This window comes from Pongo abelii, chromosome 5 (assembly GCF_028885655.2).
Source record: "Pongo abelii isolate AG06213 chromosome 5, NHGRI_mPonAbe1-v2.0_pri, whole genome shotgun sequence".
Lineage (NCBI taxonomy): Eukaryota > Metazoa > Chordata > Mammalia > Primates > Hominidae > Pongo > Pongo abelii.
This window is the reverse complement of record NC_071990.2, coordinates 52,281,081-52,301,506: the sequence shown is the minus strand read 5'-3', so window position 1 is coordinate 52,301,506 and position 20,426 is coordinate 52,281,081. Positions and strand designations below refer to the sequence as shown.

General features: G+C 37.8%; 1 protein-coding gene across 2 annotated transcripts in view; it reads left to right on the top strand.

Annotated features, from left to right (window-relative positions):
• The window catches only part of PKHD1 (PKHD1 ciliary IPT domain containing fibrocystin/polyductin), a 485,172-nt gene that overhangs the window by 247,035 nt on the left and 217,711 nt on the right, over positions 1–20,426 (top strand). For both annotated transcript variants that reach the window (XM_024248417.3, XM_009241952.4), the window contains exons 51-52: positions 3,972–4,037; positions 9,473–9,601. In XM_024248417.3, the coding sequence (XP_024104185.3) occupies positions 3,972–4,037; positions 9,473–9,601 (195 nt within the window). The remainder of the gene's footprint in view (positions 1–3,971; positions 4,038–9,472; positions 9,602–20,426) is intronic.

Below are 20,426 nucleotides of genomic sequence, written 5' to 3'. Positions count from 1 at the left end.
GTCTTGATCAAGTTCTTTTCCTTTTATCCCCCCCAAAATTCACTGTTTCATAAGTGAATGATACAGGGATAATAGAAGACTCAAAGGTAATCACAGGATTTTCATGTACTATTTCTGTGAACGCCTTTAAAGGATCACGTTTTTTGAGGGCCAAGATGCCTTCCGTGGCTGCCTCTGAGGCTGGAATCAGACAGGATTGTGGTCCTGTAAATCAAGCTTTAGCTGCCAGGGACTAACTGACAAGCAAGCCTTCTCTGTGGCTAAGCCAAAGAGGTCAGCTTCTGGGGAATGAGGTCAAGTTCGCTGAGCAGGACAGGAGGAACAGAAGGAGTGTACAGATTTGTGAGTCAGGACAGGGAAAAGATGTGGAGGCAACAGAGGAGGTAACAGAGAGGATGTGGAGGTAAGAGGTAAAAATGCAGAGAGAGCCAACAGCCGGCTCAGGAAGACAGAGCTGGGGCTTGGGTCCAGGGCAGGCAGAGACAGAAAGAGAAGTCATGAGTCAGGGTGGGACTGCATGACATTTGCAGATACCGATTGCAGTTGCTATTTTATGTTCTTTCACTGTGTAGTCAGTGGCTGACGCACTAGATAAATGTGGCCTGAGTGAGAGGTCCTAATATGTGCATAAACTAAAATGACAAAGTGAGAATGAGAATATGAATGAAAGAGTGAAATAGGGAAGGAGTCTATAACCTACTAAGATTCCATGTGTTTTTTATTTTTAAATAAATGGGTGCTTATTTCTCCCTCTAAAATTTCAAGAGAGAATTAGACCTGCTTAGGGAGAGAATTAATTAATTTTTCTCTTTCATAGAGCCTTAAGTGAGGACAGAATTCATCAGACACAACACATTAACCTGGTAGGACCTCGTATCACATCTGCTTAAGTAACTCTCTTTTCTCTTACCAGGAGCCATTTTCTTAGCACATTTTCCTCTTCACCCTAGATGTCTATGTTTATAGCAAGTTTAGATCATATAGCACTAGCGAGAAAAAGTTGGCAATAATTGGCCCAAAGACACTTTTTTCGTCTTTCTGAGCATCAGATCTTCTTACAATCTGGGAAGGATCAACTACAATGGGGCTCCATTTATAAACACAGAAGATTAACCATTCTCATATTACAAATATAAAATCAGAAATCATAAGCACTGAGAAAACATATGTACAATATCACAGCTTGTGTAAGGTTTTTAAACTCTTCCCAAGTCAATACCTTCGTTCTCAAATGATTTTCATCCCTCTTTGTATTTATTCAAATTGGAAATGACACTTCACATTTACAGTTCTTTATAGAGTCAACACACTTAACAAACTTCAGCAGATCTGGTTAAGTTGCTTACAACTCTGTAATACTACAGCTCGTCATGATTAGATACAGCTGTAAAAAGAGTAGAAAGTAAAAGCATATTTCTTGAACCTTGTTGACTGGCACCTGGAATCATGAACATGCCATAATGACAGTATTGATAATAGTTAACATTTATTGTTCATAATGTGCCAGGCACTGTTCTAAGCATGTTCCATGGACTATTCTATCTTTTCTTTCTAATAGCCCTATGAGATAGATAGTATGATTATTCCCACTTTTAGATGAAATGAATGAGGTTTAGAAATGGCAAATAACTTGTCAGTGGCCCATGTCTAGGAACCAGAAGAGCCAGGATTCAGATCCAGGCTGTTGGGCTCCAGCACCCACATTCTTCCCACCATTCACTATTGTCATGACCATGACCAGGAAATGGTGTTTGGGAAGAGATAGCCCTCTGACTAGTACTCAACTGCCCCCAGAGTCATGTAGATGGTGGTATAGGAAATCAGACTTCTAATTTTTCCTGCTTTTGTTAACTTTTCTCTATCTGTTCTGATCCTGAAACTACTTCTTTTCACTGACTGGCATTCACACACTCAACGTTAATGAAGTGAGCAATAGATTTTCAATATATTTTTTAGTTTTGCAATGTCTGTTTTGGTAGGGAGTTCTCCTGGAGGTAGGGACCATTTGTGCGTGTGTAGAGGTTTAAGAAAATCAGTCACCACTCAGTCCGGGAGCCATTGGGTGCAGTGTAGTGGAAAGAGCTACAGATACAAGATTAAACCTAGGATTTCTAAATTGGCCCACGAAAATGAAGTATCTACATTTCTAGCAATATCTGGTCTCATAAGGTGCATGAGAAAAGTCTCTCTCTCAAAAATTCGAAGACAAAGCTAATTATTGATGTAATCTAAAATTATCAGTTGATGCTCAATAAATATTTATTAAATTGAGAACAAGTTTGGGATGAATATCACAGGATGGATTTAGAAGTACTTTTGAACTTTACAGAATGCACAAATCAATGTGAACAGAAGTGGATGAGTTAGACCTTATTTTAAAAAAAGGAAATGACACCTTGACTGGTGGCTTTATTATTAGTATTAAGTTAAAAAGATGCGTGAAATAAGCAACAGGGTGAAGGAACAATTTAAGCAAAGTCTTGGAAGTGATGATAAAGGTAGAACATGTCAAGAGCATGTTGTCATTGCACCCGGTCTCATCATGTGGCAGTGTAAGGAGAAAGACACAAACTCGTGCTTTACATCCTTAGAAAAATTTTAAAAAGAGAAAATGACCAAAATAAGATTAGAGGAATTGAAGAGGTCTCATCATGGATCTCTTTGGGGATCATTTTCTTTGTAATATTCTGAAGCTTATGTTTTATTTTTATTTTTCATTTTTTAGTATTTTTAAAGACAGAGTCTTGCTCTGTCACCCAGGCTGGAGTGCAGTGGCGTGATCTCGGCTCACTGCAACCTCCACATGGCAGGGTTCAAGCAATTCTCCTGCCTCAGCTTCCCTAGTAGCTGGGATTACAGGAGTGCACCACTACGCATGGCTAGTTTTTGTGTTTTTAGTAGAGATGGGTTTTACCATGTTGGCCAGGCTGGTCTCAAACTCCTGACCTCAAGTGATCCACCCACCTCAGCCTCCCAAAGTGCTGGGATTATAGGCATGAGCCACAGCGCCTGGCTGCTTATGTTTTATATTTAGAAAGAATGATCCTCTGTTGATTTCATCTGATGGAGGAAAGGGTTTAGGGATCCAGGAAAACAAAAGTGGAGAGTGTGAGTTTGGCCAAGTCCCCAAGGCTGCAGCCTTCAGCACCATGGGGCCCTCCCGTGGTGGGAGGTGTGGCTCATGTGACAAACGATAAGGCAGAAAGGTAATTAACCAATAAGAGACAAGGTGTGACCGAAAAATGGAGTTTGTGCACCTGATTACTAATTAATCAGGCGTGAGAGCACCTTGTAGATGCATTCACTATTTAATTATAGCAGCCTCTCCTGGCAAAGGAGCATATGTTCCCAGCTTAATCTACTGGTTTATACTGACATCAAATTGTCATTATCAGAAAGAATCAGGCGTTTTGATTATTTCCACTAATTTATTGAACACTTAAAATTAATGAACCCCAGGCCTTTTAAATGTGCTCAGTTGGCTTGGATGATAGGAGGAAGATGGGGATGGGGAAAAGGCTTCATTAAAAGGACAATTTGTTTGGATAAAGGTAACCAAATACATTTCATGGATGATCTGAACTCTATTGGTGAAAAACACATGAATTCTAAAAGCTGAGCCTACAAAATGATGAAGAGAATATAGGATATGAGGTATATGCCCTGCTGGACACCATTGGCTTCCTTAGAACATATGGCTAAAGGTTTCGTTTCTGTTTTTGTTTTTCCTAATTATGTATGTGCCAGTTCTCTTGGAGACCTCATTGCAATTACATTTAATCAAATGAAAGCAATCAAAATCAAATGTTGGAAATCAATTGTTAGATTAACTAACAGGGATTTCATTTTTTTTTGTTTTGAAAATTTAGGCAACTAGAATTTAGCATAAATTCTTCTTTTCTCACATGTGACTGTCTTTAATATTAAGATGATCTTTGTATCACATGCAAGTTGTGGCTTTTGGTATTTAGTTTCAGGTGAAGGCCAAGTTCAAGTCATTCTCCGGGTGAAGGAAGGTATGCCCCCAACTATTTCAGGTGAGTATTAACACACGAAATAGAAGTGTCTAGTATAGCAGAATGTCCTCCAGTAGTTCTACAAATTCCACCTTGTCATACTGTTAATAAACAGGTAGATATCAGTCCTAAAGCTTATATGTCTGATAACTCTCTATTGTGTTGCCCCGTAACTAAAATATGTATCTGCATGTCAAAAAAGGATATAAAGGTGCATTTATTTTTCAGGGCAATGAAAGTAAGAATTGAAACATGTAAATAAGCACATTTCATAAATTATGGACCATATGTGCACATAGGACTCCAGATCTGCAGATGGGCTATTAGGCCCTCTCCAAATGGAAAGAAAAATTCAGGGTATCTCTAAACTTTAATTGTTCCTGGTAATTTCAGGAAATCAGGGTAAACAAACCCTCCTCAAAAGTCAGATGGTTCTATGAAATCTTTCTAACTCTAAAAGCCAAATTCTCAAACACTAAATGTCTCCTAAGCACCTTCTGATGTATTTCATTGTTTGTTTTTGTTTATTCTGAGTCAATTTAACTATACATTTGCAGGAGGAATAAATCTTTTCAAAGGCAGAGATTTCTTTTAATTTTCAGTGGCATTTTTGTGCTATGTCAGAGCAGAGCCCATGCTAATCAGAAAATGATCTAATTCCTCTATTTAAATTAATAGATAAATGAGGTAAGAGGACTGGACTAAAACTATAAATGATAATCCTGAAGGTTACTACTCCATGCTTATTGGACTATGAAGAATGTGATTCAAGATTTTTTCAGAATGTTTTCTGAGCTGCCACCACACTTTGTTTTTTGATGTTCCTTGTCCTTCATCTCTCTTTGCCTTTAGATGGTTCAAAATGCCTTGTTTATTGAATGCCTTTTACGCAAGGTGTGGGGGGATACCATGATGAGCAAGATGGAATGAACTTTGACTTTATGGGGTCTTATGATCTCTTGGGGATGTCAGTCAAACTACTAAGTAATCAATCAATACAGTTGTTTAAAAATTACTGTTATAAGGAAAAGGATAGTTCTCTCTTCTCTGAAAGTTTCTATGTTCAAATTCTCTAAGAAGAGATTTGATTTGTTGTGTCAGTGCCTATTCTGTAGAGGACATACCTGTTGGGGAAGCTCTCATGCCAGGCCCCCTTCTGTGGATACTGGACCATCGATGAATGGCCATTCTTGGTTCAACCATCTGTAGTCAGGGTGGCATGTCACTCAGCACGTAGTATGATGATTTCTGTACTAAGGATTCTTTGGAAGGATGGCGTGGTGTCTAGCATTCAAAGCTTTTTAGAAGGGGTCAGTTTAACTGGAGATGCTTCAATTACAACTGTCAGTTACAACTGCTGATAAATAGAAAGCCCGTACTTCATAGAGTTGTGGGTTTTAACAAAGGGGGAGACCTTACAGGCTATCCTATCCAGTTGCCTCATTTTGCAAATGGGGATGTAAAGCCCAGATATTTAACTTAGTCATATCAGTAGTCAGTCACATGAGCCTAGATAAGAACTCAGGTGTCTCAACTCAGCCCAGTGTTCCTTGTGCTATACAATGCAGCCTCTAATGTGTTTAAATTGCCTTATTGAGCATAGATTAACTTATGAGTTATATTACAATCTAGCCAATTTTCCTACCTCATATAGTTTGGGACAGAAAACCATTTCAAAACACAAACAGTTATAGATTTAGTACAATATCATTCATCAGGAAGAAATTTTAAATAACATACTTCCAAGACATTGCCTGATTCTTATGTATGTAGTATCTGTGTTAGTGCCAAAATTTAAATATGGCAATGTATTTTGTTTAATGAGTAGCTCTATGTAAAACAGTAAAATTATTGCAATATCATTTTTGCCAAAACTAAGAATGAATGAATAAATGAGTTAACACATCTATCTGTGTTAACTCATTCATTCTATTGTTTGAATGGGTCAATCCAATGTTTGAATGAGTTAACCATCTATCTACGTGTTAACCCGTATGAGTATGTAATATGTACCCATACCAAGTGCACATATTGTCCATGGTCATATAAGAACATCCAGATCATTGGGTATTCTTTTCCTAAGTTTTCCCACAGACCTAAATTTTTGTCCCTTTCTTTGATCTCTGAGAATCCGGCAGCCCTAGTCTTGTTCAAAGTGAACTCATCCCTTCCTGCATCTTCCACACTTTCCCCCATCAGCGAACAACTCGTTGTCTTGTGTAGTTAACCTTTCTTTCCTTACTGGCTTCTTCTGTTCAGTGCCTCCCATTTAAACACAAAACAAATTTGTGGATACTGAATTTTCCTTTAGCAGACAGCTGTCCTGCAAACTTCTCAAAAGCCTAGCCTCCTCTTCATGCAGAGCCATGAAGACCTGGGTTGATGAAGAGCGAAGGTGTGGAGGGCAACATTTGGCTCATATATTAGACTCGAGACTACCTAAAGTCTTAGTTGCTTGTTGAGTGACAAATTTGTACAGGGAAACAAGGAGAGGCCTCATCAGGAATGTTGGTCCAGACCAAAATTCATGGGTTCCAGTTTTGAAACTAGTCTAATTTATCTAAAGATTCAGAAGACAGATCAAAGGCTGTGGTTCTCAACTCTTAAGACTGTCCATTCCTCAATGAGCTTTTTGGATGGTCTGACCCAACATCTTTCCTTCCTTACCTCCAGTGCATTCCTCAATCCACTGTAATATGGTTTCTATCTCAGCCACTCAACTGGGACCACTGTCATCTGGATCACCCATGCCTTGATTGCTAAGTTTAACAGTCACTTCTAATTCTCTCTCTTACCAGAGCTCTACTATTAACAAGGTCACTTGTGCTCTCTAGAGATGCTGTATTACTTAGGATTCCAAGACCTTCCTCTCTTCTGATTCTCCCAGTAGATCTCTGACTGCTGCTTCTTTAACTCTTATAGGCTTCTTTTTCTCTCTACAAATTTGATTGTCAATAATAGTCATATAGAATCCTGGTATTAGTTGTATAGAAATCTGATAACTCTGACAGGAGACTGAAACATGTTTTCTTATCCCTTAGTGTTCTTATCTGAAGCAGGATGGTATAGAATAATTAAGTTTGTGCATAATAACATTCCTTCATTAGAATAGCTACCTTAAGGCCTAATTTGTCCAACTAAAGACTGTGTCAGCCCTCTTATAAGCAAGAGTAAAGGTGAAAAAAGTACAGAATATTTGTTTCCATCATCCGTGATATAAAATTGGAATAACTAAAGATCCCTGAAGCTTGGCATGAGGTTTTAGAGAACAATCATTGCTTGTTTGAAATATCACTGGAAATGAGGCATCAGAGACATTTTATCTGGACTTTGTGGGGCAAGCTAGGGGTCACCCTGACAAATACCCCTTACTCTACCCCCAACTGAGTATTTTGGGTCTAATATTGGGAAGAAGGCAACATTGGGAGAAAACTTAGAAAGGTATTACAGTATTGGAGTTTATGAAATATTTATAAAGCCTCTTACTGAGTGACCCTTATTCCAAGACATTGCCTTATTCCCAAGGTGTGTGATATATTTTGTACTAATTACATTGCCTATGGTTTCTGCTTGACCACAATCTATATACTTTTAGGTTATCCTGGGGCTCTGATTAAACCATGACTACTGAGGAACTGGGTCTGGTAGAAAAAATAACTTAAGTGTTCCTCGTGTTTCTGACATCAGGTATTTTCCCTTGTCACCTTGAAATCCTCTGGAGCTATTACAACCACCCTCAGAGTTTCAAATACAGCTTCTAGGCCGATGATGCCAAATTCATCTTTGGGCTCAGAGCTCTTCCCATCTTTCCAATTCATATTTTTCCACTGCTTGCTATATAGCTCCATCTGGAGACCACAGAGATACCCTGAATGCCCTATGGCACAAACTGTATTCATCCACTTCTATCTTAATGTGCTGGAAGTCTCTGGCCCCTCCACCTTTGTTATCCTTCATACTCTGGCCTCTGTTTATTTTACCAACCTTGTCACTTATCTCTTCTATCTCTGTGGTTCAGCAACACCAAATTTCTTATCATTCCTCCGCTTCACTTCCCATTTTTTGCCTCGGCTCATGCTCATCCTTCTGTCTGCAGTGCAACCCTCTTGTCATACACTCATCACAACCTCCCCTTCACCTGAATAACTTCTAAGCCTTTAAAATGCAGCTGAGTTACTACTTCCCTTGGGAAGCTTCTCCTGGCAAAATCTTGCTTCCTTTCGTGATCAGGTACCATTTAAAAGAACTCCCCTCAGTGCCTGTGTAGAGTTTTTATCCTCCTAATACTGATATAACACTATCAGCTCCTTGGAGGCAAGGGTGACATGTTATTTCTTTTTGTATCCCTGCTTTTTAAGGGCAGTTCTAATAGAGAAGGTGCTCACTATTTATGTTGTAAAATTAGCAAATCATGGACATGATTCCCTCCCTCCCCTCAAAAGAGGAGGCCTTTTCATTCTACCCTTTTGAGACAATCTCTCTGCCCTTCTGACTCTGTACCAGTAATCACATCCCAGGAAAGAACAAGTAGATATGGTTCAGCATGATGTTGTGCGTGATGTGATGTTGGACAGTCCCCATTGGGAATTATTAGATTTACATTTCAATTATGCGATGAGATACTAGCAGAATGGTTGAAAATAAAATGCCATTTGATGATCAAAGGCAGAATCAATAGAAACTGGTTGGAAGGTATGATCTGTCTGTAAGTTACCACCCTGAGAAGTTTTTAGATTATTACCCCGCCTTTAATGTTAGGGAGAGCTGTGGGAAGAACATAACCTTTGACTCAGTCATTCCATTGAGGAATGTATTTGAAGAAGATAATCAGGATTATTGAGAGATTTGCATAGAGACAGTTTACACTGCATTGTTTACAATTAAACAGAGAATAGAAAGAGTCTAAATGTCAGACATTAGGAATTAAGTAAATTATGGATTTTTAAAATATAATATGTAGCCACTAAAATTATGTTTACAAGGCATTTAAATAATATTATAAAATGCATAGGAAAATAGGCTAAGCTAAGCAAAAGTAGAACTGGGTGTAAAAAATAAGAACAGGATTTGATATAATCTCAATTATGTAAAAATTCTGAGAAATTCTGGAAGGAAACAGAAGTAAAAGGTAGTTATTGCAAGGTAGTGAGATTATAGGCAATTATTACCTTTCTTTATTTGCATTTTCTAAATATTTCATGATAAGCATGCCATATTTATTATAAGGCAAAACAGATGTATAATAACAAAAGTGGGATTTTTTTCAGAAGTGAAGGTAATCTAAGGATTGAATAATTACTTGCTTTTTAGCCGATAAATATTTGTACAGAAACTTATAAAATATTAATAGGCAGCTTCTTTGGGAGGTGAAAATACCACTAGCACCCTAAAATAAGGATAGAATTTGGAAGTTATCACAATGGATTATATTTTAAAAATTTTTTGTTATTTTCTAGCTTCTACCTCTGCACCTGAATCAGCTTTAAAATGGTCCCTCCCTGAAACATGGCAAGGTGTTGAAGAAGGCTGGGGAGGATACAACAATACCATTCCAGGCCCTGGGGATGACGTTCTCATTTTACCCAGTGAGTAAAACAACCCAAGAGATGAATCACAGACAGGCTGAACCTGGCCAGATCTGATTATGTTTCATTTATATAGTACAACACAGTAAAGAGTTTGGAAATAAGTAGGCACTTAATGTTGTTTCATTCTTCCTCTTTTTGGAGGGGGTTAATGTAGGAGAACAATTTCATAGACCAGTGAAATCCCCCCAAAATTAACCTAGTGTATCTTCATTAAAAGTGGAATAAGTAATTGTCATGCTGAAAGGAGTTAAAATAATCCACTAACTGGTTGATTTTCTTCATGTGTCAGAGAATGGATTTACAGGTTCTAGTATCCTTAAGTTTGAAAGACACAGAAGGTGTGGAAGACAACAATTTATTAATGCATTCTGATGGTTTGCCTTTGGGAATTTTGAAATACAGGACTGAGGAAAAATGACAAGCTCTTTGGTTGCTATGAGTTTTCAAAATTGCCTAGAAGTAGGTTAATAAAATAGAAAAATACCTATCTGTGTATCTATTCATCTGTTTGTCTAGACCTATCTTCCAGTATACACATGTTATAAAAAAGATGATTCCTTAGATATACAGAAACACACAGCCATACTTACAAAATTCTTCTTATTTAAAAGAGAGTTTTCAAAAGTTCCAGAATATCTCCCTAGCCCGAGAAGAAAATGTTTTTCACAGGACAATTATATTTTTCCCCAAAGACCTAGTTACATTTATGGTTTAATTCGAACCTCTTAAGATAATAGTGAATAAAAGAAGATCCGTAATGGAAGAACATTTAACCATCTGTGAAGTAATAATAATGATAATGTCAAACATTTACTGAGAACTAACAATGTGCCAGGAACTGTTTTCCATGTACCAACTAATTTAATCCTCACAATAACCTTATGAAATAAGTAATATTATTATCCCCACTTTTACAGACAGAGAAGCAGAGGCCCAGGACAATTAAGTCACTTGTTCAGGGTCCCATGGTTTGCAATTTGCAGAGTCAAAATTTGAACCCAAGCAGTCTTTCTTCCAGTCCTCATCTTGAACCCATAACGCACATTCCCTTTCTAAAATGACTACGAGTAAAATAAAGAGGGTCATTGTATCGTTTGCTTTATTTGTGTGGCAGAACGAAGGAAGAATGAAAGAAGATATACTGGCTACCTTCTTATCATTGGTGGTGTGTTTGTGTGACTGTGCCCAGAGACACGAGGGACAGGTGTGAGTGGGCTGACCAGTACAAAAGTCGATTATTATTATCATCCCGCTTCCCAATAAACCACCTCTCTTCGATGGAGGATGTAACTTTTTGAATAAACAAGCTCGTGAGTCATTCCTATATGAAAAGGAAAAATCTGTTCTGTTTCAGCCATCTCTTTGATGAATCTAGCCAGCGGATTCGCCCTGGGCTATGGTTTTTCCCACTAAGCAAGCTGCTTCCCCCACCCCATGCAGGAAGCAAGAGAAGCTTTTGAAGGTTGCCAAGCTTTTAGTATCCTTTGGGGTTTTTATGCTGAGCAAGGAGTGATCTTGGCCATCTTGCTTGGCACTGCAGTTGACTGTGTCCACTGTGTGCCCTGGGTCCCGGGATCCCTGGCTTTCTCCACTATTCTTCATTCCTTTGTCTATGGTCAGCTCGTAAGATCATAGGATGGGCCTGAATTCTCCATGAAGCTGCTCTTAAATAGCACAAATCAGTGCTGGGTGGGGAAAAGGAGGTGGGGCACGGGCACAGGCATTGGATGTAGAAAAGACTTTCCAGTTGGCCTTTCAGTGTTATTGTGATAATCAGAAAAGTTAAGATTTTTAAAACATACACAGTTATTTTTCATTATTTCTGGCTTTCACATGAAAAGACAGGTGAGTGAAAAACAGATGTGTAATATATAAAAAATAAAATCCTTGCTCATTGTCCCTCTCCTGTTGTCTAATAACCCCTCTTCTATGTCCGACAAATGATCTGTGATTGATGAGCAATTGAATTCATTGTGCCATTTGGATTGGGGTCTTACACAGGAGCTGCTCGGCCTTACTCTTCCCTTGTGATTTTTGACAGACTGATATTTTGACCTCTGATGGGTCTCTGGATTGAACCTACCTTTGTTTTCTGCTTGTGGTTTTGTCTCTCTCTGAACTCTTCACCTTTTCCTGGCTCCCCTTGTTTCTTTCATTCCTAGCCTTCTTTAAATCAAATAAATTTGTCCACCTGACTGGCGCAAAGTAGACGTTCAGTAAGCATCATTTGGATGAAGTGCGTGAACTCATTGCTCCCATCCATAATTCAATAGCAGAAATAAATCTTTGGGTCTGACAGCATTGACACATACCACTATAGGATTTTATAGTCTGTGGAAAAAAATGTCTTCTCCTTTGAATAGATTCCTAAGAATTATGAAATGATTTTTATGATGATAGTAATGATGGTGATAGTAGCAACTATAACTTGAGTGCTTGGTGTGTGACATGCACTATATTAAGTATTTTACAAGGATTTTTTTTCCATATAATTCTCACAACCACTCTATAAGTGGATTCTGTTATTATCCCTGTTTTTACAGATGAAAAATCTGGGTTGCAGAGAGGGTAACTTGCTCAAGTTTTACCCAGCCAGTAAGTAAAGAAGCTTGGCAGGAAATCAGAGAATTTAAATCAAGAGTTCTAACTCTTCATTGTATCTTTCTTTTTTCAAAAAAACTTACCATCCATACCTGCTCTGATATCTCCAAATTAGACTATATATTATACTGAATTCATGCCCCTCCACGTTCTTTTCTTACCATCCTCATTCTTTCCTTAACTTGAAAAAACAAAAATAAAATAAAAAACTACTATTTGTTGAGTATCTCCTGTATGTCAGATACAATGCTTGAGGTATTTAATCTTATCACACATGCTTGGAAAAACTGGAGATACTTCCCAAAGAGGTATGCAATGCAATGAACCATTGCATTAGAACCATTCTAATGCAATGAACCATTAGTAAAAGCATTTGCTTTGCATCTGGTAGCAAATGTAGTTGTAATTCAAATGAACACCACTTTCTAGTTCAGTTTAGCAAATATTTACCAAACATACACTGTGTTCAAGGCACAGTTCCAGGTGCTCATGATCTGGGAACCCAAAGTCAAGTTCCATACAACTGTGACCTCAAACAGCCAGGGGATTTTGCTGGGTTAATAAAACACATCATGCACAATAATACAACAAATAGCCATAATAAATACTGAATGTGTTTAGAATCATAGTAACTCTGGGGTAAAGGTGGCTTCATGGAAGAAGAGGCATTTGAAGTGAATTTTGAAAGATGAGATAAGAATTAGAGGGGCAGTTATGAGACACAAGGGTATATTGGGGATCCTTCAGGATATAGGATGAGCTATCGACTAGGATAAACCTGGGGTTCATATTTGGCTTCTGACATTTACAACGGTGTGACATTGGACAAGCTGTAAACCTTTCTGACCCTTATTTATAACATTAGGGCTATAATTAATATATCATCATGTTAAGAAAGATGAAATGAGATAACATCAGTGCACATGACCAACGCATAGAGTTTTGGCGGTAATGGAATTACAGATGAAAGCTGTGATTTGTAATGTATCAGGTGCTCTTTTCCTTCATTTTTCCATCTGGCTGCCCCTCTTGGCCTCTGGTATTAGCAACGCTTTGTATTTGCTTTCCAATGGCTTATTATTTAATTTTCACAACATCCTTGGGAGCTAAATAGGTAATAACTATTATTACAGTAAAAACCCATTTTTACATAATACGATTTTAATGGAACTGCTGATTTTACAAAATGAAAGTGACTGGTAAAAAAGATTTAAGTGATACTTTTGAACCTCTAATATAATTTTATGGTGTTTTGTGTATTTTAATTCATTAATAAAGGAAACGTGTAGAACATTCCCATCATTATTCAAATAGAATAGCATAATTTTTCAATAAAATTCTTAGGGTAAATTGCCTATTTCCATTTTCTGGGAAATCAATTTTATGGAATGACCTCAGACCCATCCTATTCCATAAAAATAGGACTTTACTGTACTAATAAAAGATATCACTATCTTAAATATGGTACCATTTTCCTTCAAGGCATTCTATCTTTATGGACATTGGATTTTGAAAGAGCTGTACATTCTTCTCTGTGGTATTATATGGAGTAAGCTGAGGTAATCATTAAGAATTTGCTCTCGCAGTTTAAGTTCATGATAACTTTGCTTCAACAAGTAAGTGTATCTGACTGTCTTTGCTTTCTAAATATTGGAAAAATTGGCCTGAATGCATTCTTGACTTCTTAAGTAGTAGGAACAAGTTCTGCCTTACTGTGCAAATCTCAAACCTTCATAAAGAATAGCTGGTCAAATGGCAAAAGATCCCTCTAGTTTCTTCTCTATGCCTTGTTCTAAACTGACCCGAGTGGATTTGTGTAAGATGCCTCCAGTGCTTTCTCAGGATTCTGTTTTGAAGGGTGCAAATATGATATCATGTAGCCTCCAGCATCTTTGTGTGTTTATGTGTGTGGTAGAATTCACTGTTACATTTTGTATATTACTTTGAACTGTCCTTATTTGAAGACATGAATGGAAGAGTACTGTTTTTCTTTTATAATAGCTCTTCTGTTTGTTCTGATTTTTAGTATTCAGTACCTTAAATGCCAGAGAAGCTTATCAAAGTCATGTGATGTTCAAAGATGGCAATATGTAATGCACCTCCTTGTTAAATTGCAAAACATCATAATAGGTTGGTGATATGAAGCAAGATGATCATAAATCAGAAAGTAATTTTTGAGGGGAGGAACTTCTATAAAATCTTGTGATTATAAAACTATTGACTTCATTCACCTTTTTCTTATCTGAGATTATATGTAATTCAGTATTTCATACTGAATTATAGCAGAGATGTAGGTCTACAACACCAATTAGAAACCAAACAAATACTGGTGATGTTTCTATAGCTTGTGTAGTTCTCAAATTTTGGTCTTGTACCTTTTGGATGGGACATAAAAGCACTAAAGCCCACCTCCCCACTTATTCTGGATTAGCAAGTGGGAGGGGAAGAAATTTGGGCTTCAGCTACTGGGGTCCTTTTTGTAATGTGTGGCATCAGAATGGTGACAAGTGGAGTGGGTGTTCTGAAACTGTATCATTACCTGGCAAACCACCCAGAAACCTAACAGCATAAAACACACATTTTATTTTGCTTACAATTTTATGGGGAAAGGCGAGGCCGAGGTGTTCTAATTTGGGTTCTTCCATGCATTATAGTTAGATAGTGGCTGGACTGTTGTCATTGAAAGGCTCACCTTGGCTGCCTTTAGATGCCTTTAAGGTGGGTCATTGATATGGCTGGGCCTTGATGCTGTTTATTGGCTGGGAGCTTAGGATAATCAACTAAGAGGCCTCAGTTCCTCTCCTCATGGGTTTGTTATGGGGCTGCTTGGGCTTCCTCACAGCATGATGGCTGGATTCCAAGAAAGAATAGCCTAAGAAAAGATGTTCCAAAAGTAAGTGGTCCAAGAGACCTGTGTGGAAGCCACCTGCCTTCTGAGCTGGCTCTGGCAAGCTCAGAATATCATGGCCATAAACTTCTTGGTCAAGCAAGGTCCTGAGGTCAACCTAGATTTAGGAGAGGAGAATTAGGTTCCACCTCTCAATGGGAGGAATAGCTAAGAATTTGCAGCTGTCTTTAATCTACCTCTGTGTATGTGTTTATGTGTGTAAGTATATATGCATGTATGTAATTAAAAGCAGATGTACCTGACTTAATTCAAAAAGTGCTTTAGAGCCTGCTAAATTTGTGCTGTCTTCCCTGTCTGGACAGACTTTATTTAGACTCTGTTGGCTTGCATGAGTAAGAAATTACAGAACACCAGGAGACAGACGATTCAAAGGGTTTTAGTTTCTTTATTTTATTTTATTTTTACCTATAATGCTTAGTGTTAATTACACCACCTCTTCTCTGTCTGAAAGTGTTATTTGTCAACTCTCCAAACATAATTGGGCCCCCAATTTGGAATTGCTCACTTTGCAGTGGGAATGGACGATAGTTGTTGAACTGCAACTTGTGGTCAAATCTTTACATGTGTGACCAGAGCCTCTTCTTAGAAGAGAGGGATATGGTGGGATGAGGAAAGACATGAAGGAAACATATTTTGAGCATTTTCTTTCAGGGCAGACATTAAAGATCCAGGGAGACAACAGTTGAACTTTACTTTGACCTTGTTTAGAAAGTGAATGGAAAAGCTGTTCTTTAAGCTACTTTTGACCTAAAAACTTTAATCAACGTTATTTTCAAATAAAAATAAATAAAAAGAAAACCTGAAGTCAAAGATGAAAGGATCTTTGGAAACTGTCTATTTCTCCTTCCTTTTAGGCAATTTCTTAGAGAGAATCATAGACCTTAGTGAACCTTGCTTTAAGGATGTCAAAGTCATGTCCTCACCACTAGAAGGAAGAACCAGGATTTCAGACTCCACAGAGCAGGTGTTCTCACCAACATCCCCAAGCAGTTTATCTTTGAAATGATGAATGTAAATAAACTTTTCATATATCAGATCATTTAAAAATATACTATAGAAACTTACAATTTAAAGCAGTCTAAGTATAAAGTGCTTTGCTATATGGAGTCCCTTGATGAACTGATTACCAGTAATTTATTTGTTTTCTTTTGAGGTGGATTTACTTATAAATATTAATATATATGTAAATTATAGACACATAGAATTGTTGAATTGGTAGGAAATGTAGTGGCTTTCTAATCCAACTAATAATAATCTAAATAATAATGTAAGTGTTTTATAAATTGTAAAATGCTATGACATATGTTAAGATTATTGCCCAAACTTATATGATGTTTTGTACCAAAGCTGAGTGAAATTTTAGTCCCCATGCTTCAACCCAGTGTTTTAAGTTGACCTCTAAAATTTATTAGAGGGACTACTATTGCTTTATTTGTTTTGTTCCTAAAATAGGATTGAATTTTGCGAAAAAACACTTGGAGGCTAGGGAGTTCCTTCTAGTTGCAATGACCGCGATTCAAATGGATGCTCCCAAATGAGTAGCAGCAGTCCCCTAAACTTTCTGACCAAGACCTGTGACACAGTGCTTTTGCCAGGGTGGACAACTAGGAGTTGGAATTAAAAAGAATTTTTCCCCCAACTACATATGCTTTTCTTCATAAAAATGAAATTTCGATTAAAATAACAGTGCATTTTCCCTGTGACAAAATAAACATAAAAATATAAATATATTGAAATAGGTTGAGATTCTTTTTCTAATCTTAATTTGTCCATCTCTGCTTGAATCAATCATGGCATTTGTTTCTGGGCTAATTAGAACTCACTTAGGATCTACTCTTGGGATCCAAAGTCGTGTAGGCCTTGACACTCTTTATGGCTTGCTAACTTGCTGGAACTAATTCGAGTTTTACTCTAATAGAGGGTTTTTACAAACCTTTTCTTGTTTTCATTCACCTGAGAAACACACTCATTGTCATGGTCCATTAGCATTAGCATCATGGATCATAGTAATTTTCTAGGAGGGGCACACGTCCCCAGAATGTAAAGATCATGGGGTGGGGGTAATTGGCAAGCATGAAGTATATAAGAGACTCGGATTTTATTTTGGTACGTGCTCCCACCTAGAGAATAACTACTTTTATGATTTCAAATACTCCACCTCAGTCTCCCAGAGGTGTGACCGTATTGGGCACCTTCTGTTGTAGCCTGAGATGATTCTAGCAGGTATTCCTGTAAAACACCTATGATGCTTTCCTTTAGTTGCAATAGGTGTAATTTTTTTTGTTTTGCTACTATAGCAACTTCTTTCTCTTACTTAACCTGTACAAACTTTCAGCAGCAGTTTACAACTATTTCTTAAAGAAGCTATGCATTACTTTCCCCAGGATTTCAAGCATACTTTGGCCTTAACAATACAAATTACAAGCTACATAGTAGCAGTAAATGCAATTATGGCTGCTATGGAAAAATATAATAAGTATCATAAACTTGATGGGAAAGCAGAATTGATAGGGCTTAGCAATTTATCGATTGTAAAAAAATAAAGAAAAATGGAGCTGAGAAGATGACCAGAACTTTTGCACACAGGTGAATGCCTGGGGTACCATCAATAGAAATAGAGGATGCATGTAAAGGAGTAGGTTTAGCAGGGAGGATAATAAATTCCATTATAGACATATGCTCAGGTTCATGTGCAGATGCTTAGATGGTAACAGGAAATGTGGACCAGAAGATTGAAAGGAAGGCCAATTGAGAATCTGGATTGCAATTTGGTCATTCTCAGAAGAATTGACTAAGGAAGCCTTGAGTATTGAATGGGGGTTAGGACTCATATGAGAGCTATTGCAGAGAGATATAAGGATTGGGTAGAAGTCAGCATCTTAGGGCAATGCTAATTTAAGTTGCAGGAAGAGATATCATAGAATGAGTAGTCATGAAATCAGAACCAGGACAGCAGAAGGCAAGGCAAGAAAGGAGCAATACCAAGATGATGGAGGTGGTTAACAGTAAATTTTCCAAGGAGGACAAGGAAGATGGTAATTTGGAAATTGCTTGAGAATAAACTATATCCTCTGTGCAGGCTCCCACTAATTAAATGCAAAATCTAATGTAACATCTCTTGCTTGTTTTATAGTTTCACACATCTGGGTTGTATCAGTGTCTTCAAGGATACCCATATCTTTGTTAAAATTAAAAGCCATTACTGCCCATGAGCAGACTTTTAAGGTGGCAGCCAGGTTGTCGCTGGTCACTTTCTGGTTACAATACTGCCAAGTGTTCTAAATTAATAGGCTCAGGTAATAGGTTCAGTCCCACCAAACTGGTTAATGGGTATAGCTCAATCAGCTTGATTTGGAAAATAGAATAGGTTATGTCATTTAAAAAATTACTGTCAGACAGGTGGAGTGGCTCATGCCTGTAATCCCAGCACTTTGGGAGTCCGAGGCAGGCGGACCACTTGAGGTCTGGAGTTTGAGACCAGCCTGGCCAACATGGTGAAACCCTGTCTCTACTAAAAATACAAAAGTTAGCCTGGTGTGGTGGTGTGTGCCTGTAATCCCAGCTACTTGGGAGGCTGAGGCATGAGAATCACTTGAACCCAGGAGGTGGAGCACTCCAGCCTGGGTGACAGAGCGAGACTCCGTCTCAAAAAAAACAAAAAAACAAAAACAAACAAAAAATGAAATCACTGAATCCCTGTCATTTCCTAAAAGTAGAGTATTACAAAAACACAACACAATACAAAATATATTTTGTTTTAAAATTTAGGAGATTATGTATAACTCTTAGAATGAGTTCAATTTGGAGGTAAGAATTGAAGTCCATGTTATTTAAAACAGTCAACATTACTCTATCAGAGCTAATTGGTTAATTCCTTTCAGTTCTGGAATACTGACAGTGGCATCCATAGGTTTTAATATTTATTTGGGGACATTGATATCAGGAACTAATGTCTTTAAAATGATTGGTAAAGAGAGTGACCTGCTACCCTGGTTTATCCAGGACTGAGGGTTTCCTGGGACATAGGACTTTCAGTGATAAAACCTGGAAAGTCTGAGGCAAACCAGAATGAGTGGGTCACCCTACTAAGAAATCACCATTACAGTTTGTACCAACCCCATATTCTATGATTTGCACTGCAACAAGTTTGCTGAGGGTTAATAAAAATTTCCCCTGATTAAAATGCATAAACATATTTTACCTAGTTTTATTGCCCCAAGAACTTTGTCTCATGGAATTAATATTCTTTGAGGAGTGTTACCAAGGCCTTTCTTACAAAAGAAGGGAAACTGAGTGATTGCATATGTATTTTACCCCCCTGGTTGGGGTTGGGAAGTACAAGCCAAGCAAGGAGCAGCTGCCCATGGGAGTTTTTAATGCAGAGCAGGGCTTTTTTCACATGTTCTCATTGAATTACTTTTTTTCTCTTTATGGTCTGTTTTCCATGCAGATATTTTTGGAATGTAAAATTAAATAATTCATGATTTCCCAATCATTGGTTTAGGTACAGTTGCCATTTCTTGAGTTGATTATACTCCCTTGAGGGAGCTTTTGGAGTTTCCTCATGTGCAGAGGTTTAGAGATAAGAACTTTGCTGAAGTGACAAGGTCTTTCTAGGTACAGGCAGGCCAGCAGGGGCAGGAATGGCATAGTTGGCTCATTGCTGACCCTTAGGTTACCACACTATTAAGCAGCTCAAGGGTTCTTAACATTTTATATGTCCTAGATCCCTTTGGCAGTCTGGTAAAGCCTAGACCCGTTCTGTAAATAATTTTTTTGATACATAAAGTAGGATTATAAAAGAAATCAGTTATATTGATATAGTTATCAAAATATTAAAATAAAATGTGATATAATAATATGCTCCTCTGTTAGAAGGTTGAGTAACAGTACCTAGCACTGGTTCTAATAGGTATCATAATTTCAATGTCGTTATTGCAGAAATTCTCCAGAAAGGGCTACCATAAATTTTGTTCTTTCCTATGAATGCTTGCTGCTCTTTCTATAGAGACATGGAGCTTCCTGCCCTTCCCTGGAATCTGCGCTGGCCTTTGTGACTAGATGGACTGACAGACTGTATTAATAGAATAATGTTCTGGGATTTTGAAGGCTAGGTCACAAGAACCCTTGCGTTAGAAGATCCTTTTGCCTAGAAGTCTCATTTGCCATTGGGGTATTTCCTTTTGGAACACATCCCTTAGGCTATGGGAATCCAAATCATATGGAAAGGTCATTTGTGTAGCACTGCTTGGCAGCCCCAGATGGAGATAAGCTGTAGCCAAGAGCCAATCTTAGCTTCCAGCTATGTAAGTT